Source organism: Bos indicus x Bos taurus, chromosome 12 (assembly GCF_003369695.1).
Source record: "Bos indicus x Bos taurus breed Angus x Brahman F1 hybrid chromosome 12, Bos_hybrid_MaternalHap_v2.0, whole genome shotgun sequence".
Classification (NCBI taxonomy): Eukaryota; Metazoa; Chordata; class Mammalia; order Artiodactyla; family Bovidae; genus Bos; species Bos indicus x Bos taurus.
The window spans coordinates 25,004,779-25,030,469 of record NC_040087.1 but is presented as its reverse complement, the minus strand read 5'-3'; the positions used below and the strand labels follow the sequence as shown (position 1 = coordinate 25,030,469).

The 25,691-nt window shown below is 40.2% G+C and overlaps 1 protein-coding gene across 1 annotated transcript in view; it reads right to left on the bottom strand.

Moving 5' to 3' along the window:
• Positions 1-25,691, bottom strand: part of SOHLH2 (spermatogenesis and oogenesis specific basic helix-loop-helix 2) — a 40,706-nt gene extending 15,015 nt beyond the window's left edge. Inside the window, exons 1-5 of the mRNA XM_027557058.1 lie at positions 25,644-25,691; positions 23,872-24,006; positions 11,552-11,766; positions 2,668-2,729; positions 2,482-2,586 (exon numbers count right to left, since the gene is read on the bottom strand). Coding sequence (XP_027412859.1) covers positions 2,482-2,586; positions 2,668-2,729; positions 11,552-11,766; positions 23,872-24,006; positions 25,644-25,691 — 565 coding nt within the window. The remainder of the gene's footprint in view (positions 1-2,481; positions 2,587-2,667; positions 2,730-11,551; positions 11,767-23,871; positions 24,007-25,643) is intronic.

Sequence of the window (25,691 nt, the reverse complement as noted above, 5' to 3'; positions counted from 1 at the left end):
TAGAGAACATATGTTTCCCTTTATTTTATTCACACTGTTTTCTTCAGCTCTGTTCAGTTTAGTTCAGTGGTATCTGACTCTTTGCGAGCCCATGGACTGCAGCACACCAGGCTTCCTTGTCCATTACCAACTCCCAGACCTTGCTTAAACTCATGTCCATTGAGTCAGTAATGCCATCCAACCATTTCATCCTCTGTCATTCCCTTCTCCTCCTGCCTTCAATCTTTCTCAGCATCAGGGTCTTTTCTAGTGAGTCAGTTCTTCACATCAGGTAGCCAAAGTACTGGAGCTTCAGGTTCAGCATCAGTCCTTCCAATGAATACTCAGGACTAATTCCCCTTAGGATTGACTAGTTGGATCTCCTTGCAGTCCAAGGGACTCTCAAGAGTCTTCTCCAACACCACCATTTAAAACCATCAGTTCTTTGGTGCTGAGCCTTTTTTATGGTCTAACTCTCACATTCATACATGACTACTGGAAAAACCATAACTTTGACCAGATGGACCTTTGTTGGCAAAGTAATGTCTCTGCTTTTCAATATGTTATCTAGGGTTGGTCATAGCTTTTCTTCCAAGGAGCAAGTGTCTTAATTTCATAGCTGCAGTCACTATCTGCAGTGATTTTGGAGCCCCAAAATATAAAGTCTCTGTTTCCATTGCTTCCCCATCTATCTGCCATAAAGTGATGGCACCAGATGCCATGGTCTTCGTTTTTTCAATGTTGAGTTTTAAGCCAACTTTTTCCACTCTCCTCTCTCACTTTCATCAAGAGGCTCTTTAGTTCTTCTTTGCTTTCTGCCATAAGAGTGGTGTCACCTGCATATCTGAGATTATTGATATTTCTCCCGGCAATCTTGATTCCAGCTTGTGCTTCATCCAGCCCAACATTTCTTATGATGTACTCTACATAGAAGTTAAAGGAGCAGGGTGACAATATACAGCCTTGATGTACTCCTTTCCCAATTTGGAACCAGTCTGTTGTTCCATGTCCGGTTCTAACTGTTGCTTCTTGACCTGCATACAGATTTCTCAGAAGGCAGGTCAGGTGGTCGGGTATTCCCATCTCTTGAAGAATTTTCCACAGTTTGTTGTGATCCACACAGTCAAAGGTTTTGGCGTAGTCAATGAAGCAGAAGTAGACGTTTTTCTGGAATTGTCTTGCTTTTTCTATGATCCAGCAGATGCTGGGAATTTGATCTCTGGTTCCTCTGCCTTGTCTAAAACAAGCTTGAACATCTGGAAGTTCTTGGTTCACATACTATTGAAGCCTGGCTTAGGGAATTTTGAGCATTACTTTGCTAGCGTGTGAGATGAGGGCAATTGTGTGGTAGTTTGAATATTTTTTGGCATTGCCCTTCTTTGGGACTGGAATGAAAACTGACCTTTTCCTATCCTGTGGCCACTGCCGAGTTTTCCAAATCTGCTGTCATATTGAGTGCAGCACTTTCACAGCATCATCTTTTAGGATATGATATAGCTCAGCTGGAATTTTATCACCTCCACTAGCTTTGTTCATAGTGATGATTCCTAAGGCCCACTTGACTTTGCATTCCAGGATGTCTGGCTCTAGGTGAGTGATCACACCATTGTGGTTATCTGGGTCATGAAGGTCTTTTTTGTATAGTTTTCTGTGTATTCTTGCCATTTCTTCTTAACATCTTCTGCTTCTGTTAAGTCCACACCATTTCTGTCCTTTACTGAGCCCTTCTTTGCATGAAATGTTCCCTTGTCATCTCTAATTTTCTTGAAGAGATCTCTAGTCTTTCCCATTCTATTGTTTTCTTCTATTTCTTCACATTGATCACTTAGGAAGGCTTTCTTATCTCTCCTTGCTATTCTTTGGAACTCTGCATTCAGATGGGTGTATCTTTCCTTTCCTCCTTTGCCTTTCACTTCTTTTTTCAGCTATTTGTAAGGCCTCCTCAGACAACCATTTTGCCTTTTTGCATTTCTTTTTCTTAGGGATGATCTTGATCACTGCCTCCTGTACAATGTTACCAACCTCCATCTGTAGTTCTTTAGGCACTCTGTTTATCAGATCTAATCCCTTGAATCTATTTGTCACTTCCACTGTATAATTGTAAGGGATTTGATTTGGATCATACCTGAATGGTCTAGTAGTTTTCCCTACTTTCTTCAATTTAAGTCTGAACTTTGCAATAAGAGTTTATGATCTGAGCCACAGTCAGCTCCTGGTCTTATTTTTGCTGACTGTATAGAGCTTCTTCATCTTCAGCTGCAAAGGATATAATCAATCTGATTTTGGTATTTACCATCTGTGATACCCATGTGTAGTGTTGTCTCTTGTGTGTTGTTTTCTTCAGACTATGATAAACAAGGATTATATGTCCTTATACTATAGAGAATGCAGTTAATCTTCAACATATAAAATGCATCAGTGGAAAACCAAATGTATAAAAACAGTTCTCACAGAATTTTAATTACAATTTTTCAAACCTTTGGAAACTCGTTTTGCACTCACCAGTATGTGCGAAATATGTTTTCCAGTATTTCAACACAACACTCATTTTTTCCGTTGTTAGTGGTTCGGTTAAAGCAATATCAGCTCCGTGCTCTGAAACACAACCTAAGAATCTTTGTATTAAATATTGACCTTATGATTTCTACTTGGAGAAAAAAACAAATAATATACCCAACAGGCACATACCTTTAAAATTCTCAGGGATTATAAAAACAAACAGCAAATGTGTATTTTTTTCCTCACCAAATCTGAAAGGGAAAAAAGAAGTTTAAAATGAAGCAAAATCAACATTAAAAAACTTGGGATTCATACATTTAGCTTATTAGGAAGTAACTACACTAGGGTGATTTTATTTCATTAGAATTTAAAATGGTGATGTTAATATGGAAATTTACTGACAGCAGCATCTTAAATCAGTGAGGGAAAAGACTGCTGTTGTTCAGTTGCAAAGCCATTTCTGACTCTTTGCTACCCCATGGGCTGTAGCTCGCCAAGCTCCTCTGTCCATGGGATCTTCTAGGCAAGAATACTAGAGTGGGTTGCCATTTTCTTCTCCAAGGGATCTCTCTGACCCAGGGATCAAACCCGAGTCTCCTGCATCTCCTGTACTGCAGATGGATTGTTACCCCTCAGCCACCAGGGAAGCCCTAGGGATAAGAAGGATTTTTTTTTCAATTTACAAGAGAAGATGTTGTATTTTGATTTCACACAATTGTACAAAGAGGGTTCTGCAGTGTGTGGCTGAGGTGGGCAGTACAGTTACAGATTATTTGAAAAGTACAAAGGAAGGGGATATTCTGAAACTCATGCTTGCTCTGTTTAAAGTTTTATATATAATAGATGCTTTAGCTTCTCTGTTTCCTTTTAATGGGCAAGAAAATCCAAATTCTGAGTCATTAGGCAAAATGACTCTGAGCAGGAGTTCACTCTGTTAATAAGAATAGTCTTTTTACAGTTCATTTCTATAGCAACCACTAATGCCAGGCTGTTTAAAACTGGGCATGGGGTAAGTGAGAGAGAGGTGACTTTTTAAAAATAAACCTTTAACTTTAGAATAATTTTACATTTACAGAAAAAAAATATGAAAACAGTAGATTTTCCATATACCCCAAACCCAATTTCCCATACTGCAAACACCTTACATTAGTTTAGCAAATTTCTTACAATTAACGAGCCAACATCGATACATTATTATTAATTTAAGCTCATTCTTTATTCCAATTTCCTTAGTTTTTCCTAATGTACTTATTTTTCCTGTGCCAGGACCCCATCCAGGATCCTGCACTACATTTAGTGATTAGGCTACTTAGGCTCCTCTGCACTGTGACATTTTTGCTGACTTTTGTTTTTGATGATCTGGATAGTTTTGGGAATACGGCTCAGGTATTTGAAAATACCACTCATGTATTAGGTAGAATGTACGATGGACCACTTTTATTCTCACTTAAAAAAAAAAAAAAAAAGAGCCAAAACCGTATCCAGATTCTTGATCTAACTACAGGTTTACAAGACATTTAAAAAAAAAGAGGAATATTTTTTAAGATGCTATGGGGATGAAATCGGAATGTGGGACATTTATAAGACAAATGGCCCCTTTATAAAACACATAAAGAGAAGATAAAAAGAAAAAAATCAAAAGGAAAGGAAAATTGAATCTTCATTTGTATAAAACTCACAGTTTAAAAAAGAAATCATAAGATAAACAAGAGAAATTTGAACACCAACTGGATTTTTGACAATACTAAGGAACTGTTATTAATTTTTTAGGTGTGATTATTGGTATTGCTTTTTAAAGATCCCTTATCTTAGGTACTTATTCAAGTTCTTATGGATAAAAGGAAATGATGTCTTAGATTTGCTTTAAAAGTATCCACCTTGCCTTTAAAATAACCTACCAGTGAGCAGGGATGGGAGGCTGGAAAAGGAGGTGTAAGAGAGGGTAGGTATGAAACAAGATTGGCTGTATATTGATAACTATTAATATTATGGGCACTTGGAAGTTCATTGTACTATACACTTGAAGATTTCCAACATGTTTTTTTTTTTTTTAATTGTGGCATTATTGTTAACTACACTTAGGAATTCAGTAAGGTGGAATTCTGATACTTTGGTGAATACTGAGTATTGGCATTAGCTAAAAGAGAATGATTTTCCAAGGAGAATAATACTGTGAACCTGACTTTAAAGAGAACAGCTAAAACTGTTGAAGACAAACTATTCTTAAATATGTAAAGCATCATTTATTAGTATATGGTCATATATATGGTTATTATTTACTCCTTAAAACAAGACCTGGAAGAACCCCCACTGAATAATATTTGGTCATCTTATATCTGCATTTGAAAGTAAACATACTCTATTCTACATTCCAAATTACATTACACACAGTATATAGATCTGAGCCATACATACTGAGAGCCTACTGTGTGCTAGATTCTGTGCTGACTCTGGGGGATACCATGAATAGACAGACAGACCAGTCCCTGTCCTCGTGGAGTCAACACTTTTTTGTGGAGGACAGACACTGAGCAAATGCCTGTAGTTGAGTAATTCAGTGGCAACTCTGTGCCCAGTGCTGCAAAGGAAAGCTGTGGGGTCTGAGGGGAGCATGGCCTGGGCACCAACCTGCTCTGCAGCTTCAGGCAGAGGTACCCCAACTGGCTAGGAGGAACCACATGAAAGGCAGGGGCTGTGGGAGGGTGGGAAGCAGACAAGCAGCAAAGTGCATTCTGGAAAGGGAACAGCAGATGCATAGGCCTGGGAGTGCAACAAGCAAGTGAATTCCAGAAAGTAAAAGAAGTCCAGGATGGCTCTAGTACAGAGCTTCTGAAGGACAAACACTTAAGACAAGACTAGACAGGCAGGCAGGGCTGGAGTCTGATTATAGTAGGCCTTTTAGGCCAAGTTAAAGATGCAGTATTTCATTAAAATGAGCAAAAAATAAAATAAGATGGACAATGGAAACTGTTAAGCTTGGGAGTAACATGATTATCTTTGCATTTCTGGGAGACCACTCTACCTACAATGGGGTGAACTGACAGAAGGTGGCACAGAATACATCTGAGAGACCGCAGTGTAAGCTATCCAGGCAAGAGTTGATAGAGAAATAATTACTGAGACATACTAAGAACTTTCTTTAAATGATTCAGAATATTTACTAAGTCAATTATGTCAAACAAGTAGGATATTGTTAAAACGTGACAATCACCAGACAGATCTATTCAGGGTTGATTCTTTGCTATGAATTCTGAAAGAGAATGTGGGCTGAAAGAGAAGAGAGGAAAGAAAGGAAAGAAGAGAGGAAATCTCATATGGTTTCTATGAAGGAAATGAAAAGCTCAGGAAGTTGTTCTACTATCAAAACAGGCAAGTGTGGGAGGGACGGTAGAATCTGACCACAGACTGACATGACACTAAGAAAGGCCCATTAGCACACGGTGTGCTGTGGACAGCGGGGAGTGGTGTGGACAATGGGCGTAAGGAGGAGAGAATAACCCCTGCCATGATGTAAGCTTTTCATATCTATTTTGTAAGTGATGAAAAAGTGTAGAGTATACCAGGCGTATAGATAACAGGATGAGGTGGGAGGCACAAACGGACTGAACAGATAGAAACTTAGTGGGTAGTTTAGTCCAACTTTTGAAATAAAAAATACTTTCAAGATTCAGGAAAAAATACATCATAGTAAGTTAAAATATTCTAGAATTAGAGAAGTTTTAAAAAACAGATTCTCTCCTTTTAGAAATAATCCTGTTTCTACTTTTCAACTGATTTTACTGACCAGAAAACAGGTCAGATTTGGATATATGGATTTTTATACCCTGATGAATTTCAAGCTTTACAGATGGAGTTGGAATTCCTGGATTTTTGTCAAGAGAACAGAATCAATTACCAACCCAAACACTTCCCCTGCCGGTGGAGCCCTAATTGTACAGGAACCCCAGCAATCAATCGAGTTCCCAGAATCCAACACTCTGGTCCACAGATCAGCTTCTCAATCACATTCTGTACAAATCAATAAGCTGAAAGAGTTTCTAGTATCCAGGGTCACCAAAAAAGGTCCTCTTTCCACTAAATGAATGTTCCTTAATGCAAAACTAGGCAACACCAAAATACAACAAAAATCTCCTTCCACCTCAACTGATACCACTTCTTTCACTTACCAAAGCCAAACTGCAGGTCCTGAGACCTTATGAACACTTTCTCAGTTGGGGTCTCCTGAGATTTTAAAAATCTCAGCTTGCTGGGGGATAATTTATTTCCCCTTGTTTCACCACATACACTGCTTAAATGACATGATGGTTCCTCCATACGCAAGACTGGGTATTAATGTTCTAGTGTCCACCCCCACATGTCCATCTCCAGCAACCTCTGGAACTGGAGGCTGCTATACGCTCACACTGAAGCAGTGCCCACCCCAGCCTGGTCCCCATCCCCAAGTCCAATCCCTGGTAGCTGGAACAAAAAATTAAAAAGATCATACAAAGGTGTTTTGAGCTGAGTTGTACACTCTGATGATCAAAGAACCTCAGGAAAACCCAGCTGGCCTCTGAAATCTATCATCTAATAGGAAAACCAAAAGGTTCCTATAAGTCCATATGAAGCCAGGGGACATTTTAAAATGCACTTCCTTTATAGCACAAGGATTTCAAAAGACAAAAGCCAGTGTCATTTTTGAGGAGCAACCTCCCTGAGTACTGTTTCCATTATGCTGCCTGTGGGCCCAATGCAATCAAATTAACCTGGCATGGTCTAGTTCGGTTTTTGTAATAAGTAATATCCTTTATTAATTAATTACAACAACAACCATTTTCAGTGAGAAAATTAAGAGTTTTTCTATAAATATGAAAACTGTGAGTTTACTTGCTACTAATAAGGCTCCTGTAATAAAATGTAATGATTTCTTCCAGTCAATTAGTGAAGGCTGGTGTGTCCTGCTCACAGTGCGCTTTTTGTCAGAAGAATTTCTGCTGCAATCCTAAGTCAGGTTCACCAGATTATGTGATGCTAGAAACAATAAACATCTAGAATGTTCCTCAGTTCTTATAGAATAATGCTTTTAGAAAAACTACTTAGATGTTTTGTTGTTATAGTGTTTACTGTCAAGAATTCAGGTCATGCAGACTGGCTAACGGGATTTTCTGAGCAGCATGTCAAGTCAAGGATGTCCTGAAATTTGGGAACATAACAGGACAACCTGTGGCTCATGAGACTGGGTTTCCTTAATGAAATAATAAGTTAACTGATCAGACAACTGGATCTATATGGGAAAAAATGAAATCTGAATCAAAGTTGATTTGCTGACTGAGCAGATGGAAGCACATTTTGTGTTCCCTCTCCATTGCTGTACTGCTCTGAGCTCACGAGAATCACAAGAGTTTGAAGGACCTCAGAGAAAGTTTGTGGACTGGAAAATCACAATGCAAAACAGGATGCAAGCACAGTGGATGAGTCTGCAACATACTCTGATGTTCTGTCCTGGCCTTTGTAAGATGGAGTGTCTGGATGCATCTGAATTACCAAGTATCTGCCTTTTGAATTTGGCTCAGTTTTGAGAACTGACCTGTGCCAAGGGTCAAACACTCCTGAAATTCTGGAACCAAGAATATGAATCTTGAGATCCTAAAATACTTTACCACTGGGTGGTATCTGAGTTCATCTGGCTCAGTAAGAATGTATTCATGAAATGACATCAAGATCAAAAAGAATAATTAAAGAGCCTCTTAATCAAAGAGGAAAGTGAAAAAGTTGACATAAAACTCAACATTCAGAAAACTAAGATTGTGGCATCCAGTCCTATCACTTCATGGTAAATAGATGGGGAAACAGTGAAAACAGTGACAGACTTTATTTTTGGGGGTCTCCAAAGTCACTGCAGATGGTGACTGCAGCCATGAAAGTAAAACACGCTTGCTCCTTGGAAGAAAAGCTATGACCAACCTAGACAGAATATTAAAAAGCAGAGACATTACTTTGAGAACAAAGGTCCGTCTAGCCAAAGCTATGGTTTTTCCAGTAGACATGTACAGATGTGAGAGGTGGACTATAAAGAAAGCTGAGTGTGGTGTTGGAGAAGACTCTTGAGAGTCCCTTGGACTGCAAGGAGATCCAACCAGTCCATCCTAAATAAGTCCTGAATATTCACGGGAAGGACTGATGCTAAAGCTGAAGCTCTCATACTTTGGCCACCTGATGTGAAGAACTGACTCATAGGAAAAGACCCCGATGCTGGGAAAGATTGAAGGCAGGAGGAGAAGGGGATGACAGAGGATGAGATGGTTAGATGGCATCACTGACTCAATGAACATGAGTCTGAGCAAGCTCCAGGAGTTGGTGATGGACAGGGAAGACTGGCGTGCTGCAGTCCATGGGGTTGCAAAGAGTCGGACATGACTGACTGAACTGAACTCAACTAGAAATGTCAATCTATGATCGAGACGTGCCATCATTCTTGAGGATGTCACGGTATAAAGTACTATTATTTTTATGAATATTTAAAACTGTTTCATGATTAGTCCCAGGCCAAAATCACAGTTCTTCTGTAAGAATAAATTTTAAAATCTTTTTAATGAGCTGGCTTGCATTTTATCCTAAAAGAAGTTTATATAGCTAACAGAGTACATTCATTCTTATTTTCAATAGAAATTGATATGTATTATAGATATACATACATTTGTGATCATGTGCCCTGACACTGAAAATAAACATGGACCAGTTTCATGCTATAGTTAAGTTCTTTACTTACTGGCAGGGCACGTAAGTTCCCAAAGAGAGAAGAGTAAGGTAAATACTTCCATATTTTCCTGAACCTTTCCAGGTTTTGAGATATAACAGAACAACAACAAAGCTCTAAGAGGAAAAATCCAAAATACAGCGTATAAAAGCTAAGCTGAAACCCTTTATCTTGGCTTAGTCATTTAATGTCAGCCCAAAACTCATGAGATAAAGTGTTCTAGGAAAGATAAAGATTTAATGCCTTATAAATGGGGCAAGTTGTTCATGAGACTCATTATCCTAAGAAAATGTATAGCCTCAAAATATAAACATGGTCCATAAGGGTATAAATAAGTCATAAAGTCATAACAGTTCTGAGGACAAGAAAGGGAATTTCAGAGACATTTCCAGCTGCTGAGGTCAGTATCAGGAAACACAAAGCGTCCATAAAGACTGCTTTGTCCCTTTTTCAAAGAGGAACACAAAAGTTAGGACTCAGGGTCCTTCTGAGATATGCTCACCCACCCATACCTAGAGCAAAGTACAGAATACCTAGTATTAGTCAATACCTAAACTGAATATTGAGAATAACATAATGAGACAAAAAAAAAAAGAGAGAGAGAGAGAGAGAAAACCAAATTCAAGTGTACTCGACAAATTATTCTTTTTTTTTCCTTTTCAAAAAAATGATTTTACAGCAAAATGACCGAACTATCATATACATGTCTGTATATATAGTTCCTTTATCTGCCTTCTTCTCTCTGCTAACACATCTTAAGCTATGCATTTAGAGCAGAGAAAAAAATCCACAGAGGGAAGGATCACAGAGGCTCTCTCCTCTGTCCCTGAAGCTTTTAACAACTGTGACTAGACGTAAAGCCTGTTCTTCAACATAACTTTAATCTTATCCTGTTCAAAACGTAGCCTCAACCCTGTGCGTACATGAGGCCTTTACCACCTCTGGAGGAGCACGGCTAGACTCTGACCCCTGGGATGGAGCAGGTCAGCCACGCAGCTGGTCCACTGCTCTTCCAGAATGATGTGTTTAGTTTGGAGTCAGTTTGGCATTTATGGGATCTCAGAGGTGTAAACAGCCAGACCATTACAGACTTCTAGAAGAAAGAACATGAAGGGAAGAATAAAGAATTCTAGTCTGAGTTGTGTGAACACAAGCCATGTGATCTCATGAAAGTCACTTCAGCCTCAGGTTTCTAATCTGCTGAGTAGAATGACGAAGCCCTGCCCTCATAAAGCTGTTGTAAATTCTTTAAAATGCTATATAAGTGAGAGATTACTATGCACCTTCAATGAGAGGTACTCTATGTTTAGGAGACTTTTTGAAAAGATGTATTAGTAAAATAGGCATATCTTCAGAAAGAAGATTGTACACACTACGTTTTGGAAGTGAAATCCTATTTGAGGTAATTTGCCTGGTTTGTTTAGTTCATATTCTGAGTAGAAAGCCAATGAAATTCGTATGACCAAAAGTTCCAAGAAACCCAGGAGCAGGGTCTGTCTTCTGTTTTGTCTTTAACTAGTAACCAGTGGCTCTGGCTTTTTCCCAGTCCCATCTTTCTTTTCTCCTAATGTAATATTCTTGCCCCTTTTCATTCTGGGATTACAGTATTGCTCTGGACTTCCTTCTTCAGTCTAGAAAGACCTCCCCTATAATGATGAGTAGCCCCTAAACATATATCACCAAGTCTTCTCACAGAAGGGAAATACATTCAATCTCACCTAACCCTATTTAAAAACATCCTAAATGACTCAAAATCATAGGTACTCAGGCAAGGAAGAACCTAACTCTTCACCTCTAGACTCCAGATCTCCAGAATAAAGTGGGTCAAACAGAAGAACGTCTATGGGCCTGCTGGATGAAACTAGAGTAATGGAATCGGTACTGACCTGGACTCAGTGGATACAGAGAGCCTCATGGCTCTTCCACATCAGGACATTTCTTGAAAGAGACACCTTCAGCCCACAGCCACCATGACCCAGAGTGGTCACCTGCTTTAGTATCTGCTATAACAATTAATGAACTCTGAAAAGATATGCCATGCTAATGACATCATATTAAAAAGGAGTGCCTATCAAATTAAGGGAAGCATTATATACCAAATAAATTTCTATGACCAATTAATTCTTATACCCTCACCTATTACTTTTTAAGTTGAAATGACAATTCTTATAATAGTATGCCAAACTGGCAGTAAAAACAAAGACATATATAGAGATTTTGCCCTTGAAAACATCTCTCACCTTAAAAATTAAAGTAGAATAGTATCGTCTTCTAAGGATTTTTATAGGAGCAAGTTTTAATAAAAACTATTCTAAAGATATAGAGTCAAGATTTTACCTAATTAATTTGACCACTTCCAGCTCCTCAGCAGTTGGTGGAGAAGTCAGCTTCAGGAAAACCATGTCAAATGTGCAGTCATCCACAAGTGCTGCTGCCTTCTTCACATCGCTAATGATGATGGTGACTTTTGCTATATTTGAAAATAATTTCTGTACAGTATCAGCCAGGTACTGAACTGTGACATCGCCCACTAATAAGAGGTCTATATTTGCCTGAAAGAGAAGGAAAAAAGCAGACACACAATGTCTAGGCATAGAGAACAAGTCATCATGTATGAGAAAATAAACAAAGGTTACAAACAGCCAATGACTGACTATTCAGCTGGACTGAATGGCCAACTATAAGCATACATCAAGGGCGGGAGCTATTCATCTCACGTCCTTAGAACCTAGGTATTGAACAGATTTGAAAGTCATGCTATTTTTAAAAGTTTTGCTTGCAAATATGTGGTTGTCCTATAAGTCTCTTTCTCATCCTATTAACAACAGATAAGATTCTTTTGGTCCAGTTCTCCAATTGTCCACCCTGCTGGAAAACCTGTTTATTAATGACAGAACCAAGCTGGTGCCTCTCCCACATGATTTATGTGTGTGTGTGTATATGTGTGTGTGTGCACACACACATATATATATATACACACATATGTATATACATGTGTATATGTACAAAATGTGCTTTTATTTAACAGAGTGATTACAATGTACAAGTTTCATATTTGAGAAAGAACTCGCCACAAAATTTGTACTTGAAAATGTTGAATGTCCTGGATGAAAGCATTTATTAGGTGCTTAGCAATTTTAATGTGGAGAGTGAAAAAGTTGGTTTAAAGCTCAACATTCAGAAAATGAAGATCATGGCATCTGGTCCCATCACTTCATGGGAAATAGATGGGGAAACAGTGGAAACAGTGACAGACTTTATTTTTTTGGGCTCCAAAATCACTGCAGATGGTGACTGCAGCCATGAAATTAAAAGACGCTTACTCCTTGGAAGGAAAGTTATGACCAACCTAGACAGCATATTGAAAAGCAGAGACATTACTTTGCCAACAAAGGTCCGTCTAGTCAAGGCTATGGTTTTTCCAGTGGTCATGTACGGATGTGAGAGTTGGACTGTGAAGAGGCTGAGCGCCGAAGAATTGATGCTTTTAAACTGTGGTGTTGGAGAAGACTCTTGAGAGTCCCTTAGACTGCAAGGAGATCCAGCCAGTCCATTCTGAAGGAGATGAGCCCTGGGATTTCTTTGGAAGGAATGATGCTAAAGCTGAAACTCCAGTACTTTGGCCACCTCATGCGAAGAGTTGACTCATTGGAAAAGAGTCTGATGCTGGGAGGGATTGGGGGCAGGAGGAGAAGGGGATGACAGAGGATGAAATGGCTGGATGGCATCACTGACTTGATGGACATGAGTCTCAGTGAACTCCGGGAGTTGGTGATGGACAGGGCGGCCTGGCATGCTGCGATTCATGGGGTCGAAAAGAGTTGGACACAACTGAGCGACTGAACTGAACTGAAGTAGCAATTTTAAAGTTTGTTTCTCTTAATACTACTTTTTTGCTTGTTCATACAAGTTTATATGCTTATTTTAAATGATTACTATTTAGAGTACATCTAAATAAAAGGCATTAGTAGAATGTTTTTAGATAGAAAATTAATAATACTTCATCAAAGGCTCCAGAAAGATAGCTTAGTAAATAGCATGGCCTTTGCAGTCTTGCTGTTTAGAAAATATGATTTTTTTTCATTTAAAATATTTTAATTGGAATGTATCATTGATTTTTATGAAACACACATTTCAAAGAACAGAGAAAGATTTAAATCTCCCAATTCTAAGAAATACTCAAACCAAATCCGTTCTTTGAATGGAATATACATGCTATTCAAATTCCAAGATTAGGAATAAAAAATGTTCTTTATTTTCATTTGGGGATATTTTCAAGCACATTTAGTTAGAAAAAATAGAATTTCCATCTTCACCTTTCATTTCCGTGCTTTATTCTATACAGACATTAAATACAACCCAGTTAAAATGTCAAAGAACAGCATTAATGAATAAGCTAAACTTCTCTTAATAGTTTCAAATGCCATATATATGTATTATATAAGTATGTATGTATGTAAATTTTGGGGGACTTCATTCTGATGCATTGATCTATTTGTCTATTCCTGGTTAATAGCACACTAATTACTAGCTCTTTATATTTTATATTTGCTAGAGCATATGGTTCCCTCTTTACTATTTTTCTATTTGGTCCTTAGATATTTTCTCACAATGTTTCTTCCTACAGAATTTTATCATCAGCTTGTCAAGTTCCATAAGGAGTCTTGTTAAAATTTTGATTAAGGTTGGCATTTATTTTTAAGATTAATTAGGGACTATCATTATGGTATTACATCTCCCTATTTAGGAAGTATGACTCAGAGAAATCTGGTCTTATGTTGTTCATTTTTCTTGTTGTTATTGCTCAGTGGCTAAGTCATGTCTGACTCTGCAACCCCACGGACTGCAGCACACCAAGATTTCCTGTCCTTCACCATCTCTCAGTTTGCTCAAACTCATGTTCATTGAGTCGGTGACGCCATCTAACCATCTCATCTTCTAGGACAGTCTTCTCCTGGATTCAGTCTTTCCCGGCATCAGGGTCTTTTCCAATGAGTCGGTTCATCACATCAGGTGGTCAAAATATTGGAGCTTCAGTTTTCTAGTTACCTTCACATAGATTTTTCAAGTGTCTTCACACATTGATTCCTAGATTTTTCAAGATTTCAGAATCAATGTCAAAGAGATATATTTTCTCACTATACTTCCTGATTGATTATAGCTGACAGAGAGAAGCACTATCAATTTCTGTATAAGGAATTTGCTTCAAGTACTTTAAGGTACTCTCCATTTAGTTCCAATATTTTTTAGCTGATTCTTTGATTTCCTTGGTAGGTTATCACATAGTTTTTAAAAATGACATCTTTATCCCTGTCTCCAGAATTTATGTCTTTTACTTATTGATCTTAAAGCATGGCTAGGACATTCAAAGGGCTTTCCAGGCGGCGCTAGTGGTAAAGAACCTACCTGCCAATGCAGGAGACATAAAAGATGTGGGTTTGATCCCTGAGTTGGGAAGATCCCCTGGAGGGCACGGCAACCCACTCCAGTATTCTTGCCTGGAGAATCCCATGGACAGAGGAGCCAAGAGGGCTATGGTCCATAGGATTGCAAAGAGTTGGATACAACTGAAGCGACTTAACATTCACACACAGGACATTCAAAACAACAGTAAATAGCAGGAGTAAATTGAGCATGCTTGTCTTGTTCCTGACTTTCTATAACAGGAATATTTCAAATGTTTTTACCACTACTGAAGGTCAATACCCTTAACCAAGTTCAATAGTTCTCTATTTGGAGGCTAAGAATTTTAAATCAGAAATGGGTGTTAAAATTTATCAACAGCTTTTTCAGTATCAACATGATTGTATTTTTTTCTCCTGTCATCCATCAGTGAATTACATTAATAGATTTCCTAATGTCAAGTCATCATTGAATTACTGGAATAAACCTATGCTTAATGCAAACAGATTCAATTCCTTTATTTTAGATTTTTGCATCTATGTTCATAAGTAAAACTGGATATAATTTTGTTTTATGGTACTGACTTATCTGGCTTGGGTATCAAGGTTATGCCAGCCTTGAAGAAATAGAAAGCTTAAAAACTATTTCACGGTCTTGAATATTTTATAAAAGAAGAAATTATCAGCTTCTTGAAGTTTGGGTAAAATTTGTCAGTGAAATCTCGGCTTGAAGTTACTTTATAAAGTTAAGTTTTAGACTGCCTTTTTTGTTCTTTACTGCTTACTAGTAAAATAAATGTTAAACACCTATATAATGAAGTTATTGTCAAGTGGTTAGTGGTTTTTTCCTTTAATTTTGGGGGCTATTGACTCATTTCTTGTTTCAGTGCATTGTCATCAGTGGATGTACCCAACATGACTTCTACTTTTTAGAACTGGTTGGTATTTTCTCTGTGACTTAATATACGATGTTTAATGTTACATGGATATTTGAAAAAAACTGCATATTTCCGTTGGGCATATAGTCTTTACATAGCTTTCAGATTAAACTTGTTCATTGCTGTCTCTCTTACTTTAGGTCTACTTGATTTTTCAGTTTATGAAGCAGATGTATAAATTGTCCCTCTCTAAATATGGTTTGTCAATTCATCGATTTCTCTAACTACAGACTTTGCCAACAAAGGTCTGTCTAGTCAAGGCTATGGTTTTTCCAGTGGTCATGTATGGATGTGACAGTTGGACTGTGAAGAAAGCTGAGCACCGAAGAATTGATGCTTTTGAACTGTGGTGTTGGAGAAGACTCTTGAGAGTCCCTTGGACTTCAAGGAGGTCCAGCCAGTCCATTCTAAAGGAGATCAGCCCTGGGTGTTCTTTGGAAGGAATGATGCTGAAGCTGAAACTCCAGTACTTTGGCCATCTCATGCAAAGAGCCAACTCATTGGAAAAGACTCTGATGCTGGGAGGGATTGGGGGCAGGAGGAAAAGGGGATGACAGAGGATGAGATGGCTGGATGGCATCACCGACTCGATGGATGTGAGTTTGAGTGAACTCCGGGAGATGGTGATGGACTGGGAGGCCTGGCGTGCTGCAATTCATGGAGTTGCAAAGAGTCAGACACGACTGAGCGACTGAACTGAACTGAGACTCTGTGTGTAACTATGGATTAGGTACATAAAGGTTCCTAATAATTCCATATATTCATACAAATATGTAACTGTAATACTTAATATATACTATATAGTGATCTATGTTTATTCAGTATGTATTAACATATACATATCATATATTACTAACCATATTGAGAATAAACTATATATAAAATATGTCTATTTTTTTAATGCTTTTCATCTGAAATTTTATTTTTTTCTGATATTCAGCAGTTAGTTTTTTGCACCCCTTTATTTTGAGGCTTTCCTTACCATTTTGATTTTGTATGAATTTTGCAAGTAACATATATTTGAATTTTTGTTTTTTCCATCAAATTTCAGTTTTTTATATATAATTACTAAGTTTTTAATAAGTAATTACATTAATGGCACTAGTTAATGACCATTAATTAAGGTAATCAATATAATGTAATTAATTACTAACATTAATTAATTGTGAAACATTTATAACTTAACATGAAATGGTCTTACTCCTTTCATTTGTATCTCAGGTTTTTCATTCACTATAATTTTGTTTCTCTTTTCCCAAGCTTTCTGTTAGGCTGAGCAAATTTTCCTTTTCCCTCCTGTTGCTCCTACAATGTTAAGAGTTAAAACTCCTTATTTATGTTCTTTGGTGGCATTAGGGACCACAATTCAATGCTAGTTTTCTAATCAAAATACTCCAACAAGTTAGAATCTCTTTATCTCTGAAGATACTGAGTCATTGCCTTCTTGCATCCAGAGTTGCTGATGAAAAGAAAAGGCTGCCTTGTTTTTCTTTTAGTGCTTTTCTCTCATGCTGTGGACTCTGATCGTTTTCTAGGATGTGTCTGGGTATGGGCCTTACTCAGCTCACTTGGCACTCAATGGATCTTCAGCTCTAGAAAGTTCCTTCTATTATTTCTTTGGTCATTTTCTCCTGTTGTCACTGTCCTTAGGAACAGTCTGTTAGATGCTGGGCATCCTAAATTGATCCTTCATGTCTCAACTTCTGAGAGACTTAAGTTTATTGTTCATATTACTAGCTCAAGCTTTGCTGCTGCTGCTAAGTCACTTCAGTTGTGTCCGACTCTGTACGACCCCATAGACGGCAGCCCTCCAGGCTCCCCCGTCCCTGGGATTCTCCAGGCAAGAACACTGGAGTGGGTTGCCATTTCCTTCTCCAATACATGAAAGTGAAAAGTGAGAGTGAAGTTGCTCAGTCGTGTCTGACTCTTGGCGACCCCATTGACTGCAGCCTACTAGGCTCCTCCATCCATGGGATTTTCCAGGCAAGAGTACTGGAGTGGGGTGCCAAGTCCTATTCTAAAGATTTTTACAATTTCAGTTAATTTAATGTGAATTGCTCATTTCTAATATTTTTTTCCTTTGATAATTGATCATAGTCTGCAATTTTTAGGATATGATATCCCCTCTAAAGATACAAATCAGAAATTTTTAAAGTTTTTCCTACCACCTTTATCACCTATCCCTGGAACGGTTGTCTGCCATTCTTGGTTATCCAAACATAAACATGAATCAAGGACTCAGTTGAAACAGTGTGAGCAGTTTTCCCTGAAGGTGGGGTGGTCTGCTTCCCCAGTTATTATTTCTTTTAAAGGAACAACCGACTGTGGGTTTGATGTGAGTGGGAGGGATGGTGGAAGAAAGGCTGGACAGCAACAAGACTAGGACTGGCTATTTGTCTAAATAAAGGTAGGCTTTACTCTAAAAACCAAGCACTTTGTTTTTTTTTTTCCCCTCCAGGGTAGAGAGAGCTGGCTTTCCTTCCATTCTTGTCAGCTGTAGACATCTGGAAACTACCAATACCAGGAGCTCAGGACTCAGATAGAGTTCATTTTCTTTAGAAAAAGCAGGTGATGTCCATGTGTAAAGTCTTTTCTTTTGTTGTTGGAAGAGGGTGTTTGCTATGACCAGTGAGTTCTCTTGGCAAAACTCTGTTAGCCTTTGCCTTGCTTCATTCTGTACTCTAAGGCCAAATTTGCCCATTACTCCAGGTATTTCTTGACTTCCTACTTTTGCATTCCAGTATCCCACAATGAAAAGGACATCTTTTTTGGGTGTTATTTTTAGAAGGTCTTGTAGGTCTTCAAGAACCGTCCAACTTCAGCTTATTCAGCATTATTACTGTGATATTGAATGGTTTGCCTTGGAAATGAACAGAGATCATTCTGTCATTTTTGAGATTGTATCCAAGTACTGCATTTTGGACTCTTTTGTTGACTATGAGGGCTACTCCATTTCTTCTAAGGGGTTCTTGCCCACAGTAGTAGATATAATGGTCACCTGAGTTAAATTCATCCATTCCAGTCCATTTTAGTTTGCTGATTCCTAAAGTGTCAACGTTCACTCTTGCCATCTCCTGTTCGACCACTTTCAAGTAGCCTTGATTCATGTATCTTACCTGCCCTGGTGGCTCAGAAATTAAAGCATCTACCTACAATGCGGGAGAACCGGGTTCGATCCCTGGATAGGGAAGATCCCTGGAGAAGGAAATGGCAACCCACTCCAGTATTCTTGCCTGGAAAATCACATAGAGAGAGGAGCCTGATAGGTTACAGTCCATGGGGCCACAAAGAGTCGGACATGACTGAGTGACTTCACTTCACTTCATGTACCTTACGTTCCAGGTTCCTATGCAATACTGTTCTTTACAGCATCGGACTTTACTTCCATCACCAGTCACATCCATAACTGGGTGTTGTTTTTGCTTTGGTTCCATCTCTTCATTCTTTCTGGAGTTCTCCACTGATCTCCAATAGCATATTGGGCACCTACTGACCTGGGGACTTCATTTTTCAGTGTCATATCTTTTTGCCTTTCATACTGCTCATGGGGTTCTCAAGGCAAGAATACTGAAGTGGTTTGCCAGTCCCTTCTCCAGTGGACTAGGTTTTGTCAGAACTCTCCACCATGACCCATCCGTCTTGGGTGGCCCTACATGGCATGGCTCATAGTTTCATTGAGTTAGACAAGGCTGTGGTCCATGTGATCAGATTGGTTAGTTTTCTGTGATTGTGGTTTTCAGTCTGTCTGCCCTCTGATGGAGAAGGATAAGAGGCTTATGGAAGCTTCTTGATGGGAGAGACTGACTGAGGGGGAAATTAGGTCTTGTTCTGATGGGTGGGGCCACCCACAGTAAATCTTTAATCCAATTTTCAGCTGAAGGGTGGGGCTGTATTCCCTCCCAGTTATGTGAAGTGAAGAAGTTGCTCAGCCATGTCTGACTCTTTGTGACCCCATGGACTGTACCCCACCAAGCTCCATGGGATTTTCCAGGCAAGGATACTGGAGTGGGGTTGCCATTTCCTTCTCCAGGATCTTCCCAACCCAGGGATCAAACCTGGGTCTCCTGTGTTATTTGACCTGAGGCCAAACTATGGTGGAGGTAATGAAGATAATGGCGACCTCTTTCAAAAGGTCCCATGCAGGCAGTGCTATACTCAGTGCCCCCAACCCTGCAGCAGGCCACCACCCTCCCACGCCTCCACCAGAGACTCCTGGACACTCACGGGCAAGCTTGGGTCAAAATTCTCGAAGCCAGGCTTTAACAGTACATGAACTGTGAACTTCCAGATGTTCAAGCTGGATTTAGAAAAGCCAGAGGAACCTGAGATCAAATTGCCAACATCCATTAGATCATCAAAAAAGCAAGAAAATACCAGAAAAACGTATACCTCTGCTTTATTGACAACACCAAAACCTTTGTGTAGATCACAACAAAATGTGGAAAATTCTTCAAGAGATGGGAATACCAGACCACCTAACCTGCCTCCTGAGAAATCTGCATGCAGGTCAAGAAGCAACAGTTAGAACTGGACATGGAAAAACAGACCGGTTCCAAATCAGGAAAGGACTACATCAAGGATGCATATTGTCACTCTGCTTATTTAACTTATATGCAGGGTACATCATGAGAAATGCCAGCCTGCATGAAGCACAAGCTGGAATCGAGACTGCCGGGAGAAATATCAATAACCTCAGATATGCAGATGACACCACACTTATGGCAGAAAGCAAAGAACTAAAGAGCCTCTTGATGAAAGTGAAAGAGAGTGAAAACGTTGACTTAAAACTCAACATTCAGAAAACTAAGATCATGGCATCCAGCCCCATCACTTCATGGCAAATAGATGGGGAAACAGTAGAAACAGTGACAGACTTTTTTTGGGCGGGCTCCAAAAATCACTGCAGATGGTGACTGCAGCCATGAAATTAAAAGATGTTTGCTCCTTGGAAGAAAAGTTATGACCAATCTAGACAGCTTATTAAAAAGCAGAGACATTACTTTGCCAACAAAGGTCCGTCTCGTCAAAGCTATGGTTTTTCCAGTAGTCACGTATGGATGTGAGAGTTGAACTATAAAGAAAGCTGAGTGCTGAAGAATTAATGCTTTTAAAATGTGGTGTTGGAGAAGACTCTTGAGAGTCCCTTGGACTGCAAGGAGATCGAACCAGTCAATCCTAAAGGAAATCAGTCCTGAATATTCATTGGAAGGACTGATGCTGAAGATAAAACTCCAATTCTTTGGCCACCTGATATGAAGAACTGACTCCTTGGAAAAGACCCTAATGCTGGGAAAGACTGAAGGCTGGAAGAGAATGGGACAACAGAGGATGAGACGGTTGGATGGCATCACCGACTCGACGGACATGAGTTTGAGCAAACTCTGGGAGTTGGTGATGGACAGGGAAGCCTGCCGTGCTGCAGTCCATGAGGTCACAAAGAGTCAGACACGACCGGGCAACTGAACTGAAATATACCTCTCCATGGACTTCTAATTTAGAACACCACCTCTGCTTTTTTTTGTCTTTTCAATATTTACTTGCTAAAGGTATCAGCACACTGTTAAGCAACTCTTGCCAGGTAGACTGGGGAAGCCGGAATGTCGATAGGTGTGCTCAATTGATCATCATGAGCCAATCCCACTCTCCTGCCCCACTCTAGTTTAAACAGAATAATAATTCAATATTATTATTTGATATTAGGCCTTTCATAGCCTAATATCAACTCATGTCACCAGCTTCATGTCCTCCTTCTACATTCTAAGAAGACAGCATAACACTCTTAAGTGAATTTTGAAATCTGGAATTTCTACAGTAGAGAGTATCAGGACCCTTTTAGAGTGTTTCCTTTTAATTTTGTAAACATTCTTCATTTCCATTAATACTTGGAGGACTCTAAGCCACCATGCTGCTTTTGAGTGAAGAGTATTTGTGAACCTCCACTGGGGCACAGGGTTTCTTTTATACCATTACAATCACTTGTGAACCAAATGCCAAGCAGTGAAACAATCATTAACAAGGGGTCCTAAAATGAGTAACTAGATTTTTGTTTTTTAATTAACCAGGTTAACTGAAGCAACCTATGAATGTCCAAAAGTAACGTGCCTGCTACAGATGGGGTGACCATTTAATTTACCTTCCAAACTGAGACTCATGAGAACAAAGGTGGTGCTATTAATTATTATACTAAAAAACATGTATCAACTAGGATGTCCTGGGCTATGAACCACTTGCAAACCTTTCTAGTAGTAAAGTTTCTTTTTTCCTTTAAGACCTCCTGCCACTTTTATTGCATCTGCTTAAATGTACTTGATGTCTCAGTACTCTCACCATTGGTATTTACTGAGTCCCTACTCCAGGGCAGATGCTGTGCTGGGAATTCAAGGTGGACAGACAGACCAGCTCTCTTACATCCTAGGAATCTTTTTTTTTTTCTTTTCACTATTAAGAATGAATGGCTTTCAATCCTTGCAAGACAGGGAATATAGTGGAAGATCAGTTCTACTAAAGCTGTTACTGATCCTTAAAAAAAAAAAAAAAATTAGAGTATGACTGCTTTACAATGTTGTGTTAGCTTCTACTGTACAACAGTGTGAGTCAGCTGTATGTACACATATATCCCCTGTCTCTTGGTCCACCCTCCCACCCCCTACCCTACCCCACTGGAGCACTGAGCTCAGCTCCCTGTGCTGTACAGCAGCTTCCCACTAGCTATCTAATTCACACATGATAGTATAAACAAGTCAGTGCTACTCTCTCAATTCATCCCATGTTCTACTTCCCCCAATGTGTCCACAAATCGGTTCTCTATGACTGCATCTCTATTCCTGCCCTGCAAATAGGTTTATCAGTACCATTTTCCTAGATTTCATATATATGTGTTAATATACAACATATTTTTTTTAACATCCTGACAGTTTGCAGCAAAGGCTTTCACGGTAGGTATAACAGCATCCATTGCCTTGTTCAGTCACTAACTAGCATCTCTGAGTAATGCACCTCTGAAGTCCTCATCTGGCCGGGAGGGTAATAGTACTTAAATCACAGGACTATTGTTAAGGAGAAGTGTTTGTACAATGCCCTGCAGGTGGTAGTACTGCCCTATGATCCCAGGTAACACCAAATTTGAGCACATGGAACTCATCAAATCAAGGAGACGGGAAGGGGAGAGTAGAATTAGAAGGAAAATGTGTCCACATCAGGCAGTGAAAATAGCCCTAAACCAAACTGCTGTCTTCATTATTTGAGCCACAGGTAATGCAGGTTAAGTTTTGAACAATGTGCATCAGTTACTAACGTGAATAGCTCTATTGCTTCTCACCGCAATATTCTGCTCAAAGGCTCAGTTCTAAGTTCTCTAGAATTCCTCAGCTAGTCTTGTGGAGAAAAGTCAAGAGCGAGCTTTGACGGGCAGAACCCAGGTACTGGGGAAAAACTGAGGAGAGGTGGAAAGAGATTCTGAAAGAGATGAGGAAGCAAAGTACCCCTCATGCGCCTTTCTGCAACTTGTAACAGGACACAGAGGGGCAGGAAATAAAGCCGATCTGAGAAGAACTGATTCATTCTCCTGCCAAAAGCTTCCATCTCTGCCCCACAAAATCAGCACACGAGGAACGTTCCTAAATCAGATCAGAATACTGCCCCACTGTCCCCAAGTAACTCAAATTAACTGAAGAACTTTTTTTTTTAAAGCCTTATCACATTTATTACATTTATAAGGTCTAGAAGAGCTTCTAATCAACTTAAATTTGAATATTTATACAGTTAAAAATATCTTGTTGATGGTGTAATATGAGCACAGGTGATGAGAAGTATCCACTGATAAGAATAAAAGGAAAATGAATAAAACGTTCTAGTATATTCAGCTCTGGAAAACTGCCTTTAGTACCTCTAAGATTTTCACCTGTGAGCATCACAATCTGAACTGATGCTGGGCTTCATTTGGTGGAAATTTTTTTTTTTTTTCCTATCTGAATTGTTTACTGCACTCCTTTAACAAAAGCAATACATATTCATTGCTGGAGGTTGGAAACTTCAAAGCAGTCCGAAGAGAAAATAAAAAGCATTTAATTCCAGCACTCAGGGATAAATACCTTGGTGTAGCTCCCTTAAGTGTGGGCAGTTTTTTTACAATGCCACACCATCATCACCCACGCTCTTCATCCACTCTGATTACTAAGATTAGGGTAACAGGCAGGGCACGCCAGTCTCTGCCATTTTTAAAACACTGGATTTCCATTTGCAATCTGTGGCAGGCTAAACCCTTAATTAGTAACAGCAGGTGCTGAAGTGCTTAAAGCAAATGGCTCCTGCATTTTACTGAGCTGTTATTTATGTCACTCTTATCACCGGGAGCAGCGCTGACAATCAGCAGCAGCTGGGGGAGCTCGTGCCCTGACCGGGGCGCTTGCTGGTCACCAGTTTCTCCAGGAGTCAGGGCTTTAAGCAGCTCTAGCTGGAGAAATGAGCAAGCTGCTCAAAGGGTACAGTTGGGGCTTCAGGGTCTCTTAAGGGCGGAAAGCCGCAATCATCTATGTACTAACTACTCGGGCATGAGATATTTTATTCAGAATTCCACTGTGTGCAGCTCTGCCGAATCATATATCCTCAAAATACTGTTTTTCCTGAGTTTAAATCTCTCTCTCTCTAGTCGCTAAGTCGTGTCCGACTCTTTGCAACCCCATGGACTGTAGCCTGCCAGGCAAGAATACTGGAGTGGGTTGCCATTTCCTTCTCCAGGGGATCTTCCCGACCCAGGGATCGAACGCTGGTCTTCTGCATTGCAGGCAGATTCTTTACCGACTAGACTATGAGGGAAGCCCGATAGGTGCTTCCATTTTGAAAGAATTACAAAAACCTCTTAAACATGGTCCACTTCCGAGTGGTAGTAATTCGGTTCAGAAAGCTTGTTCTCAAGGAGTTTGTAGAGACTGGAGTATGTATAACACTCTCAGGGATTCAAAACTCGACACCGCCCAGGTTTCCCTCTCACATTTATCAAGACGTGAAATAAAAGAAAGTCAACGCCAGCTCGCCTTGCTTCCTAGGGTGGGGTGGGGTTGGGTTTAGTTTATGCTTCCTTCCTGGTGGCTCAGAGGTTAAACCGTCTACCTGCAATGCAGAAGACCTGGGTTCGATCCCTGGTTCGGGAAGATCTCCTAGAGAAGGAAATAGCAACCCACTCCAGTATTTTTGCCTGGAGAATCCCATGGACGGAGAAGCCTGGTGGGCCACAGTCCACGGGGTCGCAAAGAGTCGGACACGACTGAGCGACTTCACTTTCACTTTCACTTTCCTTCCTGGTGAGCTGCTAATCACCTTTCATTATTATCGAAAATGAGTCACAAAAATGATTCTGCATTTCTGCCGAGGGGATGGTAAATAAGGTGAGCCCCCCGCCCCAGCGCCTCCCCGAGACTGGGGTAGGGGCAGATTTGTGAATAGGGTGGGAGAATGTGGGAGGAGGGCAGCCGCCTTTTCCCACCAATGGCGACGGTCTCGACAGGCGTCAGCCAGTTTGGGGGTCGGGGGTGTGCAAGGACACTCCGGACAACCCGCCAGTGAGCAAAGTGAAAGAAAAAAAAAGGCATCCGAGTTGTGCAGACTAGAGACCTGAAGATAAACTTTCCCGTATTCAAGATGGTGACTAAAAGCCTCCATATCCAAACTGAAACGTGTGGAACCAACTTTTGTATACAGGATTCAGGCGAAAACATAAAAACTGCCTTTCCTGTTTTATCTGGTCACTAGCCCAAGACGTCTCGCCCTCGGGTCGCCCCACCGGTGGTCCGGGACCCCGAAAATGAGTCTGTGATGGGCGAACGTCGAGAGTTCGAGGGGGTGACTCTGTGACGACAACACGGCCAGGTCCCCTTCCCTCCTCGGGCCTCCGCTCCTGAGATGACCGAGCGCGTCCTCGGCCTCGAGGTGGGCAGGCGCCCGCCGAGGGCTCCCAGGAGCCGGCCGGGTTGCCAGGGAGGCGTCCTGGACTGGCTCGCGCCCCGCAAAGGCCCCCGGGGTCGGCCCCGCGCCTGCCCGCGCGCCGTTATAAACGCAGCTGCCTCCCCTTCCTCCTCCTCCTCAGCCTCTTACCTGCCCCGGGGTTTGGCCGAACTCCGGGCCGGTAATTGAGGCCGCCAT